This window comes from Eschrichtius robustus, chromosome 1 (assembly GCF_028021215.1).
Source record: "Eschrichtius robustus isolate mEscRob2 chromosome 1, mEscRob2.pri, whole genome shotgun sequence".
NCBI lineage: Eukaryota > Metazoa > Chordata > Mammalia > Artiodactyla > Eschrichtiidae > Eschrichtius > Eschrichtius robustus.
The window spans coordinates 9,219,322-9,234,476 of NC_090824.1; the positions used below are offsets into that span (position 1 = coordinate 9,219,322).

The following is a 15,155-nucleotide window of genomic DNA, read 5'->3' on the forward strand; positions in this document are numbered from 1 at the left end:
CGTATGGTAGTTCTATTTGTAGTTTTTTAAGGAACCTCCATACTGTTCTCCATAGTGGCTGTATCAATTTACATTCCCACCAACAGTGCAAGAGTGTTCCCTTTCCTCCACACCCTCTCCAGCATTTATTGTTTCTAGATTTTTTGATGATGGCCATTCTGACCGGCGTGAGATGATATCTCATTGTAGTTTTGATATGCATTTCTCTAATGATTAATGATGTTGAGCATTCTTTCATGTGTCTGTAGGCCATCTGTATATCTTCTTTGGAGAAATGTCTATTTAGGTCTTCTGTCCATTTTTGGATTGGGTTGTTGGTTTTTTTGTTATTGAGCTGCATGAGCTGCTTGTAAATCTTGGAGATTAATCCTTTGTCAGTTGCTTCATTTGCAAATATTTTCTCCCATTCTGATGGTTGTCTTTTGGTCTTGTTTATGGTTTCCTTTGCTGTGCAAAAGCTTTTAAGTTTCATTAGGTCCCATTTGTTTATTTGTGTTCTTATTTCCATTTCTCTGGGAGCTGGGTCAAAAAGAATCTTGCTGTGATGTATGTCATAGAGTGTTCTGCCTATGTTTTCCTCTAAGAGTTTGATAGTGTCTGCCCTTACACTTAGGTCTTTAATCCATTTTGAGTTTATTTTTGTGCATGGTGTCAGGGAGTGTTCTAATTTCATACTTTTACATGTACCTGTCCAATTTTCCCAGCACCACTTATTGAAGAGGCTGTCTTTTCTCCACTGTATATGCTTGCCTCCTTTATCAAAGATAAGGTGACCATATGTGTGTGGGTTTATCTCTGGGCTTTCTATCCTGTTCCATTGGTCTATATTTCTGTTTTTGTGCCAGTACCAAACTGTCTTGATTACTGAAGCTTTGTAATATAGTCTGAAGTCAGGGAGCCTGATTCCCCCAGCTCCATTTTTCGTTCTCAAGATTGCTTTGGCTATTCGGGGTCTTTTGTGTTTCCATACAAATTGTGAAATTTTTTGTTCTAGTTCTGTGAAAAATGCCAGTGGTAGTTTGATAGGGATTGCATTGAATCTGTAGATTGCTTTGGGTAGTAGAGTCATTTTCACAATGTTGATTCTTCCAATCCAGGAACATGGTATATCTCTCCATCTATTTGTATCATCTTTAATTTCTTTCATCAGTGTCTTATAATTTTCTGCATACAGGTCTTTTGTCTCCTTAGGCAGGTTTATTCCTAGATATTTTATTCTTTTTGTTGCAATGGTAAACGGGAGTGTTTTCTTAATTTCACTTTCAGATTTTTCGTCATTAGTGTATAGCAATGCAAGAGATTTCTGTGCATTTATTTTGTATCCTGCTACTTTACCAAATTCATTGATTAGCTCTAGGAGTTTTCTGGTAGCATCTTTAGGATTCTCTATGTATAGTATCATGTCATCTGCAAATAGTGACAGCTTTACTTCTTCTTTTCCGATTTGGATTCCTTTTATTTCTTTGTCTTCTCTGATTGCTGTGGCTAACACTTCCAAAACTATGTTGAATAATAGTGGTGAGAGTGGGCAACCTTGTCTTGTTCCTGATCTTAGTGGAAATGGTTTCAGTTTTTCACCATTGAGGACAATGTTGGCTGTGGGTTTGTCATATATGGCCTTTATTATGTTGAGGAAAGTTCCCTCTATGCCTACTTTCTGCAGGGCTTTTATCATAAATGGGTGTTGAATTTTGTCGAAAGCTTTCTCTGCATCTATTGAGATGATCATATGGTTTTTCTCCTTCAATTTGTTAATATGGTGTATCACATTGATTGATTTGCATATATTGAAGAATCCTTGCATTCCTGGGATAAACCCCACTTGATCATGGTGTATGATCCTTTTAATGTGCTGTTGGATTCTGTTTGCTAGTATTTTGTTGAGGATTTTTGCATCTATGTTCATCAGTGATATTGGCCTGTAGTTTTCTTTCTTTGTGACATCTTTGTCTGGTTTTGGTATCAGGGTGATGGTGGCCTCGTAGAATGAGTTTGGGAGTGTTCCTCCCTCTGCAATATTTTGGAAGAGTTTGAGAAGGATAGGTGTTAGCTCGTCTCTAAATGTTTGATAGAATTCACCTGTGAAACCATCTGGTCCTGGGCTTTTGTTTGTTGGAAGGTTTTTAATCACAGTTTCAATTTCAGTGCTTGTGATTGGTCTGTTCATATTTTCTATTTCTTCCTGGTTCAGTCTCGGCAGTTTGTGCATTTCTAAGAATCTGTCCATTTCTTCCAGGTTGTCCATTTTATTGGCATAGAGTTGCTTGTAGTAATCTCTCGTGATCTTTTGTATTTCTGCAGTGTCAGTGGTTACTTCTCCTTTTTCATTTCTAATTCTATTGATCTGAGTCTTCTCCCTTTTTCTCTTGATGAGTCTGGCTAATGGTTTATCAATTTTGTTTATCTTCTCAAAGAACCAGCTTTTAGTTTCATTGATTTTTGCTATTGTTTCCTTCATTTCTTTTTCATTTATTTCTGACCTGATCTTTATCATTTCTTTCCTTCTGCTGGCTTTGGGGTTTTTTTGTTCTTCTTTCTCTAATTGCTTCAGGTGCAAGGTTAGGTTGTTTATTTGAGATGTTTCCTGTTTCTTGAGGTAGGCTTGTATTGCTATAAACTTCCCTCTTAGCACTGCTTTTGCTGCATCCCATAGGTTTTGGGTCGTCGTATCTCCACTGTCATTTGTTTCTAGGTATTTTTTGATTTCCCCTTTGATTTCTTCAGTAATCACTTCGTTATTAAGTAATGTATTGTGTAGCCTCCATGTGTTTGTATTTTTTACAGATCTTTTCCTGTAATTGATATCTAGTCTCATAGCGTTGTGGTCGGAAAAGATACTTGATACGATTTCAATTTTCTTAAATTTACCAAGGCTTGATTTGTGACCCAAGATATGATCTATCCTGGAGAATGTTCCACGAGCACTTGAGAAAAATGTGTATTCTGTTGTTTTTGGGTGGAATGTCCTATAAATATCAATTAAGTCCATCTTGTTTAATGTATCATTTAAAGCTTGTGTTTCCTTATTTATTTTCATTTTGGATGATCTGTCCATTGGTGAAAGTGGGGTGTTAAAGTCCCCTACTATGATTGTGTTGCTGTCGATTTCGCCTTTTATGGCTGTTAGTATTTGCCTTATGTATTGAGGTGCTCCTATGTTGGGTGCATAAATATTTACAATTGTTATAGCTTCCTCTTGGATCGATCCCTTGATCATTATATAGTGTGCTTCTTTGTCTCTTGTAATAGTCTTTATTTTAAAGTCGATTTTGTCTGATATGAGAATCGCTACTCCAGCTTTCTTTTGATTTCCATTTGCATGGAATATCTTTTTCCATCCCCTCACTTTCAGTCTGTATGTGTCTCTAGGTCTGAAGTGGGTCTCTTGTAGACAGCATATATATGGGTCTTGTTTTTGTATCCATTCAGCCAGCCTGTGTCTTTTGGTGGGAGCATTTAATCCATTTACATTCAAGGTAATTATCGATATGTATGTTCCTATTCCCATTTTCTTAAATGTTTTGGGTTTGTTATTGTAGGTGTTTTCCTTCTCTTGTGTTTCTTGCCTAGAGAAGTTCCTTTAGCATTTGTTGTAAAGCTGGTTTGGTGGTGCTGAACTCTCTCAGCTTTTGCTTGTCTGTAAAGGTTTTAATTTCTCCATCGAATCTGAATGAGATCCTTGCTGGGTAGAGTAATCTTGGTTGTAGGTTTTTCTCCTTCATCACTTTAAGTATATCCTGCCACTCCCTTCTGGCTTGCAGAGTTTCTGCTGAAAGATCAGATGTTAACCTTATGGGGATTCCCTTGTGTGTTATTTGTTTTTTTTTCCCTTGCTGCCTTTAATATGTTTTCCTTATATTTAATTTTTGACAGTTTGATTAATACGTGTCTTGGCGTGTTTCTCCTTGGGTTTATCCTGTATGGGACTCTCTGTGCTTCCAGGACTTGATTAACTATTTCCTTTCCCATATTAGGGAAGTTTTCAACTATAATCTCTTCAAATATTTTCTCAGTCCCTTTCTTTTTCTCTTCTTCTTCTGGGACCCCTATAATTCGAATGTTGGTGCGTTTAATGTTGTCCCAGAGGTCTCTGAGACTGTCCTCAGTTCTTTTCATTCTTTTTTCTTTATCCTGCTCTGTAGTAGTTATTTCCACCATTTTATCTTCCAGGTCACTTATCCTTTCTTCTGCCTCAGTTATTCTGCTATTGATCCCATCTAGAGTATTTTTAATTTCATTTATTGTGTTTTTCATCGTTGCTTGGTTCCTCTTTAGTTCTTCTACGTCCTTGTTAAATGTTTCTTGCATTTTGTCTATTCTATTTCCAAGATTTTGGATCATCCTTACTATCATTATTCTGAATTCTTTTTCAGGTAGACTACCTATTTCCTCTTCGTTTGTTAAGTCTAGTGTGCTTTGACCCTGCTCCTTCATCTGCTGTGTGTTTTTCTGTCGTCTCATTTTGCTTATCTTACTGTGTTTGGGGTCTCCTTTTCACAGACTGCAGGTTTGTAGTTCCCGTTGTTTTTGGTATCTGTCCCCAGTGGCTAAGGTTGGTTCAGTGGGTTGTGTAGGCTTCCTGGTGTAGGGAACTAGTGCCTGAGTTCTGGTGGATGAGGCTGGATCTTGTCTTTCTGGTGGGCACATCCACGTCTGGTGGTGTATTTTGGGGTGTCTGTGGCCTTATTATGATTTTAGGCAGCCTCTCTGCTAATGGATGGGGCTGTGTCCCTGTCTTGCTAGTTGTTTGGCATAGGGTGTTCAGCACTGTAGCTTGCTGGTCATTGAGTGATGCTGGGTCTTGATGTTGAGATGGAGATCTCTGAGAGATTTTTGCCGTTTGGTATTACGTGGAGCTGGGAGGTCTCTTGTGGACCAGTGTCCTGAAGTTGGCTCTCCCACCTCAGAGGCACGGCCCTGATGCCTGGGTAGGACATTCTTTAACTGATAAAGCATATCTATCAAAACTTTCAGCTAAGATCACGCTTACTGGTTAAACTTTAGAATTCTTATTAAAGACAGGAACACCTACCATCAACCACTCCTGTTATTTAACATATTTTAACAAACACCAAAAGTCAATGAGACAGAGAGACCTAGAGAGAGAGAGAAAGAGAGAGAGAGAAAGGGACAGAGGGAGAATAAGGGACAGAGGGAGAGGGAGAGGGAGACAGATAGACAGACATTAGGAAGTATAAGGATTGGAAAGGAAGAGGGGAAAAAAAAACTATTATTTGCAGGTAAACCAACCATCAAAACTAATACAAGAGCTTAGCAAGGATGCTGGGTGCAAAGTCAACACCAAAATTTTACACCAGAAAGGAGCATAAAAAATACCATTCAACAACAAGAATTTACTATATAGCACAGGGAACTATATTCAATACCTTGTAACAGAATTTTTAAAAAAGAATATATATATATTTGGTGTGTATATATGTATATATTTTTATATATATGTATTAACCAAATCACTTTGCTGTACACCTGAAACTAACACAATAAATTAACTATAAATCAACTATACTTTAATTTTTAAAAAAGCTTAAAATCTCTAAAAAAAATACCATTCATGCATTCCCTCATGCAATTTTCTGCATGTATGTTATAGGTCAATAAAGAAACAATTTAAGTGTATCCTTTCCAACTTTTAAGGCATAGTTATCTTCTCACTGATACAAACACAGAGAAAATATGTTTCCATTGGCCCACAGTGACAGAGATGGATGCAACAATTCTAAATAAAATGATGGCAAATTACAAAAATATATACCATTCACAAAAGCAACAAAACTACAAAATATCTAGAAGTAAGCAAAACAAAATATGTAACACTTTTAAAGGAGATATTACAAAATGTTATTAAAGAATATGAGGTTTTCCTTAACTGTACAAATTCAATGAACTGCTAGTAAAAATCCCAAAAGTATTAAGAAAAAATACAGACAGGGAGATCAGCTCCGTGCTTTGTGACCACCTAGAGGGGTGGGATAGGGAGGGTGGGAGGGAGATGCAAGAGGGAGGAGATATGGGGATATATGTATATGTATAGCTGATTCCCTTTGTTATAAAGCAGAAACTAACACACCATTGTAAAGCAATTATACTCCAATAAAGATGTTAAAAAAAAAAGAAAAAATACAGAGATGCAAAAGTACAATTTTGAAAAAAGAACAAAGAGGGAAGAGCTATCCCATCAAGTATTTCAAATTCAAATTTTAATAATTTTTTGTGTGGTTTTACCATAGTAACAGTCAAACGGGACAGAACAGAGCCCAGAAACAGACTCATTTGTACATGGGAACTTCATATTTAATCGGGGCGCTGTCAGGGACTTCCCTGGAAGTCCAGTGGTTAGGACTCTGTGCTTCCAATGGAGGGGGCATAGGTTCGATCCCTGGTTGGGGAACTAAGATCCCACACGCTGTGTGGTGTGGCCAAAACAATAAAATCATTTTATTTTAAAAATTTCTGCTGTCAGAAATCTTGTGTGGAAGGATAAATTATTCAGCAGTCTTTGGGAGATTGACTAAAAATTTGGAAAAATTAAGATACAACTAGATTCTGACCTAGCACACAAAATAGACATATTAGTATATACATACTATATTTATATACCTCATGTAAAAATAAGTCCCCCATGCTGTTAATTGATGAGAATTCCATTTAAAATATCCTAAAATTGAAAAGCTAGGTCAAGAGATATTGTGTAAATGGGACAGAGGACATTTTCAGCATGAAAACTAAAAGCACTATACAGTTAATATATTTATCTCAGTTTATATATGTTAGAAGCATGAAGATGAAGAGCCACTTTTCTAGGAGGAAAAAAGAGAAATGCAAAATATTTTTCTGAGGTCAAATTAATGCAATCAAACTAAATTAAAGAAGAACTGAGGGTGGAGCGAGAAGAACCATGCTGATGGGCAGCCCCAGCGACAGGGTGGGTATTCAACCATTTTGTGTGTTTTGAGTAGGGGTTACGGGTGTTTGCTGTTGCAGTTGTGTTGTGTGTGTATTGGGTTAGCATAGGACCTTGCTACTTGGAGGTGGCTCATAGACTATCTGCGTCAGCCTCACCTTGGAGCTTGTTAGAAATTCAGGATCTCACCCCAACTCTCTCCAATTAGAATCTGCATTTTACCAAGGTCGCCGTATACACCTTAGAGTCTGAGAAGTGCTTAACACTTAAAGAATACTCTGTTAAGTTTAGAGAGAGACAGTAGCCATGCAAGGATTAAAGCTATGATCAGTCCCTGAGTTTTACTTAGTATATCCTTGTCTCAGATTCTCCATTAACCTACAGACAAAATTTCATCCCTATGGGTTAAAAGCTATAACATCCCTTTTACCCTGAGCTCACTTAGTCATCAGCCTTAATGATCTAAAATATGGCCCAGGTGTAGGAATTAACAAGAACAACAAAAAAACACTCCAGGCAATTAGCATGGAGGCAGCTTGTATACTTCACGCACTGGCGAGATCTCAGACCCTCACAATCCTAATAATCTTGGTGTTATGGTTCCCTGTACACAAAAGATTGGAAGCAGCAAATTAAAAGTAGAGCCTAGGAAAGGGAGAGCAGGCTTGGGGTGAGGCTCAGAATGAGAATTGATGGTAGAAAGAATGGCTTTAACATTTTCATGGTTATTTAGTTTTATAAGTCTTGGTCACACCTCAAAAACAGTAACTCAGATCTTAGAGAAGTGGTTCTCAACCCTGGCTGCCCTTTAGACTCACCTGAGGAATCCTTTAAAAAATAAAACGCAAAACCTCCGTCTCAGAGATCCTGATCTCATTGCTCTGGGGTGGAGTGCAGGCACAGGTATTTTATGAAAGCTTCCCAGGTGATTCTGATAAACAGCCAGGGTTGTGATCCATTAGCTTAATGGTTTGGAGCCACTCATTGTAGGGCCCAGATCATCCATCTAGCTTGGCTCATCCATTACAGAAGTGTGGAGATGGGGCCAAGACAGCAAAGGATTTGCTAAGTTCATACGTGATAGAGGCAAAGTCAAAACGGGCTCCAAGTCAGGACATGTGTCAGTTAAGGATGCTATTAAAAACAAATGAGTCAACATAATTGCTTTGTGTTACTTTCTATATGAAAGTTACTTTCTTTTTTTTTTTTTTAATGAAGTCATTTTTTTTCTTTTTTTAAAAAAAATTATTTATTTATTTATTTTTGGCTGTGTTGGGTCTTCGTTTCTGTGCGAGGGCTTTCTCTAGTTGCGGCGAGCGGGGGCCACTCTTCATCGCGGTGCGCAGGCCTCTCACTGTTGCGGCCTCTCTTGTTGCGGAGCACAGGCTCCAGACGCACAGGCTCAGTAGTTGTGGCTCACGGACCTAGTTGCTCCACGGCATGTGGGATCCTCCCAGACCAGGGCTCGAACCCATGTCCCCTGCATTGGCAGGCAGATTCTCAACCACACTGCGCCACCAGGGAAGCCTGAAAGTTACTTTCTGTATGAAATTTCAGCTTGATTATCCTCAGGGAGCTTGCAGACCAACAAAGGCCAGAGTTGGAAAGGAGCACAGAACTCTAAAGCTAGGCTGGCTGGCCGTGAGCCCTAAGATGGAGCAGATAACATGCTGAAGGGGCTCCCCTGTCTCTGAGACCCCACAGGAGCTATGTTTTCCCTCTCATGGAATTTCCATAAAGAAGGCTCAGGTCTCCAACAGAAGCTGCTTGATGAACTCCACAGTCATGCTTATTTCACTCATCATTTTTTGGACCCGCTTCTCAAATGATTTTCTAAATCCTACCCAAGAATGATGTATACTCCCATTCAATGTTAAGAAGCCCTCGTGTGAAACTGAAGAAGTATATTATTCTTTCAAAATGGGGGTGGGAGGAGAGGGGGAATCATATTCCCAGAACATTCAGAAGCGTATCCAGCCAAATGGGTTTGATTCTTGGTCCATTATTTGCGGCCTCTTAGAAAAGCAGAACGAGTGCTAATGAAATCAGCAGACCCAGTGGCATTGTGGGTCCTGGAGCCATCCATGTGGCTGAGTCAGTGGCCACAGTGGCTCCTGGGCGCCCCCTTCCCTTGCCACAAGAGGTCATCCCAGCAGCACTGTTTAAGCTGGACTTGCTCTCGTTTTTGACCTCAAAGCTCAGGACCGGGCTGAGACTTCCTCAACAGAGTATATGACCATATTATCTTGCTCCCAGTGGCTATCTGGGTCCGGAATTAAGAACCATTCACAGGGTAAGCCACCTGAAATCCACAAGTCTGAATATTAAATAGTAGCACCATTAGGGGCTGCAGTGGGAAAGAGGTTTGCTGGGCTCATGTCACCTGCCTCCACTCCCAACTTTACCTGGCTTTTGTCTCCTATTTTGTGTTCATGGTAAATCTAATTATATCTCCATTACCTTAGGCCACCTCAGCACCTTCCTGGGAATTAGGCTGTCTGGTTAGGCAGAGAAGCAGATACATACCTTTGCTGACAGAGGGATCAGGTGTTAAGCTCATTTTCACTTCTGAGACATTTCAAAAGATCATAAATTATTTTCTTAGTGCCTAGTCAGAGAGACAAGAAAGAGCTGGAAGGTGAGGCACCAAACTGCTACTACCACTGGTATCGTTTGAACAACGAGGCTGGAGCTCGTTTTACATGTTTCTCGTATTTTCTTAATTGCCTTAATGGGCATGTGGTACAGCAAAATGAAGTGAAATTGTTTTCCTTATTTGATGTAATTTACAGAGAAATGTTTGATTCTAGAGCCCAGGGACTTTTCTTTCTTTCTTTATTTTTGGCTGTGTTGGGTCTTCGTTTCTGTGCGAGGGCTTTCTCTAGTTGCGGCGAGCGGGGGCCACTCTTCATCGCAGTGCGCGGGCCTCTCACTGTCGCGGCCTCTCCCGTTGCGGGGCACAGGCTCCAGACGCGCAGGCTCAGTAGTTGTGGCTCACGGGCCCAGTTGCTCCGCGGCATGTGGGATCTTCCCAGACCAGGGCTCGAACCCGTGTCCCCTGCATTGGCAGGCAGATTCTCAACCACTGCGCCACCAGGGAAGGGAAGCCCCCCAGGGACTTTGCAAATCCGTTATCTTGGGGTGGAGGGAGGGGTTTCTTTTTAAGCATTCATTTTGAACGATGTTTTCACTAATGAATTCAAAGACTATAAAGGGAAACACCCATGTTTCTTCACTCCCATGTTTCAGAATAGCTATTAGATGACCACAGCATCATCGAGTGGAAAACGTGTTGGGGAGAGGGAAGGGGGGCTTCAAGAGCTGCAGTTTACCAAGGAAATTGACTTTGGTACCCAAATCCACAGGCTGGCAGTGGTGCCGTGAACCCGGGAAAGTCCAGGCCTGGTTCAGGCTTGCACCGTCTCTTCTGATCCCAGATGTGGAGGGGCCCTAGCTCTGGGTGGCCAAATGTCGACTGTGAGCCCCAAGCAAAGGCTCCGAGTCCCAGTCTCGAGCAGCCACACATAGTGGCCGTCTCGGACAGCGGGGCACGGGTGTCGAGGGGGGAGGACGCAGGTGCCTCCTGACAGGAGAAAAGGCCAAAGCCACAGACCCGAGTGCCTCCCCAGCAGTGGGGAGTAGGGGACGGAGGGCAAGGCTGGCTGGCTGTGGGTATGGAGGAAGTCCTGGGTCTGTGGGGCTGGATCTGCGCTCCTAGACGCTGCCAGGGTCTCAGGGCACAAGGTAGGCCTCGGTGCAGGGTCAGATCCTGTTGTGCCCTGTCGCTTCGGCACGGCCCTCCTCCCGCCCCGCCCCGCCCCGCCCCGCCCTCCTCCCGCCCCGCCCTCCTCCCGCCCCGCCCCGCCCCGCCCCGCCGCTTGGGGGCGCCCGCGCACCGTCCTGTTATAAAGCATCGAGGTTACGCAGCCCGTGGACCAGCGCGAAGCTCGGAGAGGCTCCAATCCTTGCTTCCTAGGCCGCTCGCGGCACCATGGGCGAGCTCCCTTTCTTCAGGGCGCACACGGCCTTGCACCCGGACCACCTGTGGATCTGGGAAAAGGCCGTGTATGTGGACGAGAACCAGCGCACCTGGCTGCCCGTAACCATCGAGGTACAGCCGCTTTGGGGTCGGGCGCGCGGGGCAGCATGGGCGTCCCATCCATGGCCCAGGCTCTGGAGCCGGGTCGCCCCAGGCCGTGCAGGCCCTGGAGGAGCCCCTCACATGCTGCAGGGCGAGGGCGGCGGGGAGGCTCAGAAGGGCAGGTCCACCCAGGGCGGCCGGGGACTCACAGATGAAACCACTTTGCACTGAGCGCAGGGATGAGCGGTTCTCCGGGCCGGGAAGGAGGGTGGGAGAAACACAGAGAGAAGCACGTTGGCCAAAGGATGGGGACCCAGTGTGTCTGGAGTGTATGAATATGATCTTGAGTAAAATAGGACTTCTCTGGGCCTCAGGGTTCTAATCCATAAAATGGGAATAATCTCCAAAGTAATTTGATTCACACACGTGGCCAATTATCAAAATCTCCATAGATGAGCCCCAGAAATCTGTATTTTGAAAGAACCCTCAACAGATTATGATTAACCAAGTTTGGAAATCTCTGCTATAGAGTTTGGAATATTTCATACCTCCTCTGTGCTTTGCAAGAAACAAACTTCACAAGGCATATAGTAGTATAAAAGCCAGTATTGAATAGACATTGAATTTGTTTTATGTGTAATGCCTTAAGATGGATCTTTAATTTTTTTTTTTTTAAGAAATACAACTCTCTTACAGCACTTTCCATTGGAGCATGGGTTTCCTCAAACAAACTTAGGTGAAAAATGTTGAAACTTCCCATATATAAGCCAAAGAAAGAAAGTATACAAGAAAAATTTAAATGTCGTATTAGAACATTTATGTAATGTAATAGCAGGACAGTAAAAAGTTACTGGAGTGACTGTGTTCCCATTTTATAGGTGAGGAAACAGGGGCATAAAAATGTAAATCTGTTCAAAGTAGTGCTGCTTGTAGGTAATGGGGTTGGGATTCCAGACTCATAACCACCATCTAAACTTTGCATCTTTATTGGCTTTTAAGATTTTGAAATACATATTTATATACATATATATACTTTTAAAAATCAAGTCAAATATTCACTGTAAGTCAAGTATTTGAGGAAAATTTAAGTGAATACCTTTTTTTAATCTCTGGTTGGGACATATCTTCTTCAACATGATGCTGAAACTGCAAAGCAGAGTTTTTCACCTAATCATTATAAATTCTGGACGAAACATAACACGTCAGCAAACCATGGGGCAGGATTTTCCCCACATAACTTAAAGGACCAGTATTCTTAATATGTAAAGATTTACATAAGTCAACAAGAGAGAGATGAATAAACAAACGTAAAATGGTTAAAGGATATGGAAGGCTACATACTAACACAGCAAGAATGGTGATTTCCACACTTACACCTTGCAGGATGATCTGAATTATTTTTTAACAGTGAGTTCTAATTTACTTCATAGACAAAAATTTTGAAAAGCTATTTCCACGTTGGAAAAATAATCATTGAACAAACATAAGAGTCCAATTTTTATGCCAAGCAGGATTCTAGGCTGTGGGGTTTTGCAGTGAATGTGATTAAATCTCACTGCTTGTGAAGCTGACATTCTGCTGGGGGAGAAGGACAGCAAACTAATTGAGGCCGGTGGTAAGTTCTGTAGGATAACTACAGTGGGAGGGCAGGTAAGAATGAGTGGGGTGGGGTCTTCAGGCAAGTCCCCTCCAGAGTTTTTTTTGTTTTTGTTTTTAATTTATTTATTTTTGGCTGTGTTGGGTCTTCGTTGCTGTGCTCAGGCTTTCTCTAGTTGTGGCGAGTGGGAGCTACTCTTCGTTGCAGTGCACGGGCTTCTCATTGCGGTGGCTTCTCTTGTTGCAGAGCATGGGCTCTAGGCTCGTGGGCTTCAGTAGTTGTGGTTCCCAGGCTCTAGAATGCAGGCTCAGTAGTTGTGGCACACGGGCTTAGTTGCTCTGCAGCATGTGGGACCTTCCCAGTCCAGGGCTCGAACCCGTGTCCCCTGCATTGGCAGGCGGATTCTTAACCACTGCGCCACCAGGGAAGCCTTCCCCTCCAGAGTTTTAATTTGCATGTGCCTGCCACACTTTGCCCATCATTTTCTTTGAAACCTTTCTGGACATCTGTTTGGGGCATGCCTCTTATGTATATCATAGAGTTGGATTTTGCTGACATTTGTCTTTATAGACATACATTTGAGCAGAGACCTGCCTTAAAAAAAGGGTGTGAGCCCTTCATGGATTTAGGGGAGAATGTTCCAGGCAGAGGACAGCAGGTGTGAGAGATTTCTGGGTGTGTGCACGTCCCAGACACGGCGAGGAGTCCTGTGTGGCTGGAATGGGTGGAGGGTCCAGGATGGAACAGAAGGAGGTGAGAGAGACGGGGAGCCGCTCTGGAGGCCTTTGGGCCATGGTGAAGGTTTCAGTTCATCTTCCTGCGATTGGAAGGTGTTGGAGGGCAGTCAGCAGGGGAGTGACATGATTTTTAGGTGCACACCTGGCTGCGGTGCTGAGTCTCGGCTGTGGGCCACAGGGCCGAGACGGCGGCAAGTTGGGCAGTTGTCACAGTAGCCCAGCGAGAGGCGATGAAACAGGAACAGTGGCGGAGATAGTGAAAAGTGGGCTGTCACCTGATTCTGGAGTCTGGGGAGATCTTGTTTAAAAGGGGTTGTATGATAAAGAAGAATCCAAGAAAATCCCCCATCAGCTGAAATAGGCACCAGACTCATAGTTACAGAAGCTCCGGGGCCCCATGGCATACCCTGGCAACTAGGCATTTGTCACGAAGTGACCCTTTTGTGGCCCTGTCTGGGTATCTAGACCCATTCGAGTGCTGGTCATCTCGGCCCATCCAGAGTCTCTGAGAGGAGCGTTCCTGGCTTAGGGATTGGCGTTTCTGGGAACAGTGACCACCAGCATCTTAGATGCGGGCTGGGCTGGGTAGGTGGCATGCTGGACCGTGGGTATTTGTGCCTGCAGGGCCGTGAAGGTGTGCCCTGCCCTTCTCTTCTCTTCAGATAGAAAGTAGCCTCCAAGTCCTCATGCGTCAGGAAGATGTCCCCCTGGGGGATCCTGTGTGCCCCAGCCAGCTGGGCCCATACCTGCTGCCTGTCATGTGGCAGCTCTACCCCGGAAGAAGGTACCGAGGCTCAGACTCCAGTTTCTGGCGCATAGTGTACCACATCGAGGCAAGCGTGTGCTTCTCCGGGGGCCCATCAGGTCATCGTGGGTGGCCCTGCTCCCCTTCCCCCATGTCTGGCCTCTATGGTCTATCTGTTCCCTCCATTTCTGTACCAGAAGCTAAAAAAATGGAGGGACTTTACAAGTGCAGATTTTTAAAGGACCAGATTGGAGAGACATTAGAAGCGAATGACCAACCACCCTCGGGGGTCTCCAGCGGAAGCCCCTGGGTGGCAGGAGCCTCTGTGGCGGGCAGTCCCAGGGTGAAGGCTGGTGGGAGGAGGGGCCCCTGGGGTCCCCCCCATGCAAGTTCCCTCCTGCACTCCAAGCCCAGGGGCCGGGAGGGGAAGGAGAATCCCAGACTCTGGCCTCCAGCTCCTTCTCTCTCACAGTTCGGCGACACGGAGGACATGCTCCTGGAACAGATGCCAGACCCAGAGTACGAGTGACGAGGTGAGCCCCCGGGGCCAGGTCAAGAAGAGGGAACGCCCCTCCTCCCCTCCGTGAAGGCAGAACTGACCCCCACCCCCCGACTACGCTGCCCTGCCCTGCGATGGTCCCCAGGGTTGGGGACCCAGGCTCTCTCCTTTAACACCTCAGCAGCCAATCATTTTTAGGCCCCCTTAATATTAGGGGCACACACCTGCACGGTGCTGCACAGGTGTGGGCACTGTCCCTTGATCATCGCATCAACCAAGCTGGGTAGTAGTTAACTTTACAGGTTATAAAAAGGGGTTTTGAGAAGCACAATGATTGGTCCAGATCACAGAGCCAGATTTCACATCTGGGTCTCCCGACGCCAAGCCGCTGGCTCGGACACAAGGCCTCGGCTCTGGAGACCAGCACCGACCACCCAGCTCTCCCATCCAGACTCTTCCCGGCAGCTCCGCTCCCACCCACCCCGCACCCTGCCCCTTCCTCCCCTTTGCCCTTGACCCTGTCTTCTCTTGTTCCAGGTCCTGCAGCTCCCATCTCCTCCCGCCCCCTGAGCCC

At 44.0% G+C, this 15,155-nt stretch overlaps 1 protein-coding gene across 1 annotated transcript; it reads left to right on the top strand.

Annotated features, from left to right (window-relative positions):
- The first annotated feature begins 10,913 nt into the window (after positions 1 to 10,913).
- TCL1A (TCL1 family AKT coactivator A) lies at positions 10,914 to 14,611 on the top strand. Its single transcript, XM_068543433.1, has 3 exons — positions 10,914 to 11,033; positions 14,000 to 14,170; positions 14,555 to 14,611. Exons 1-3 carry the CDS (start codon positions 10,914 to 10,916, stop codon positions 14,609 to 14,611), a joined length of 348 nt encoding a protein of 115 aa, XP_068399534.1.
- Positions 14,612 to 15,155: the final 544 nt, after the last annotated feature.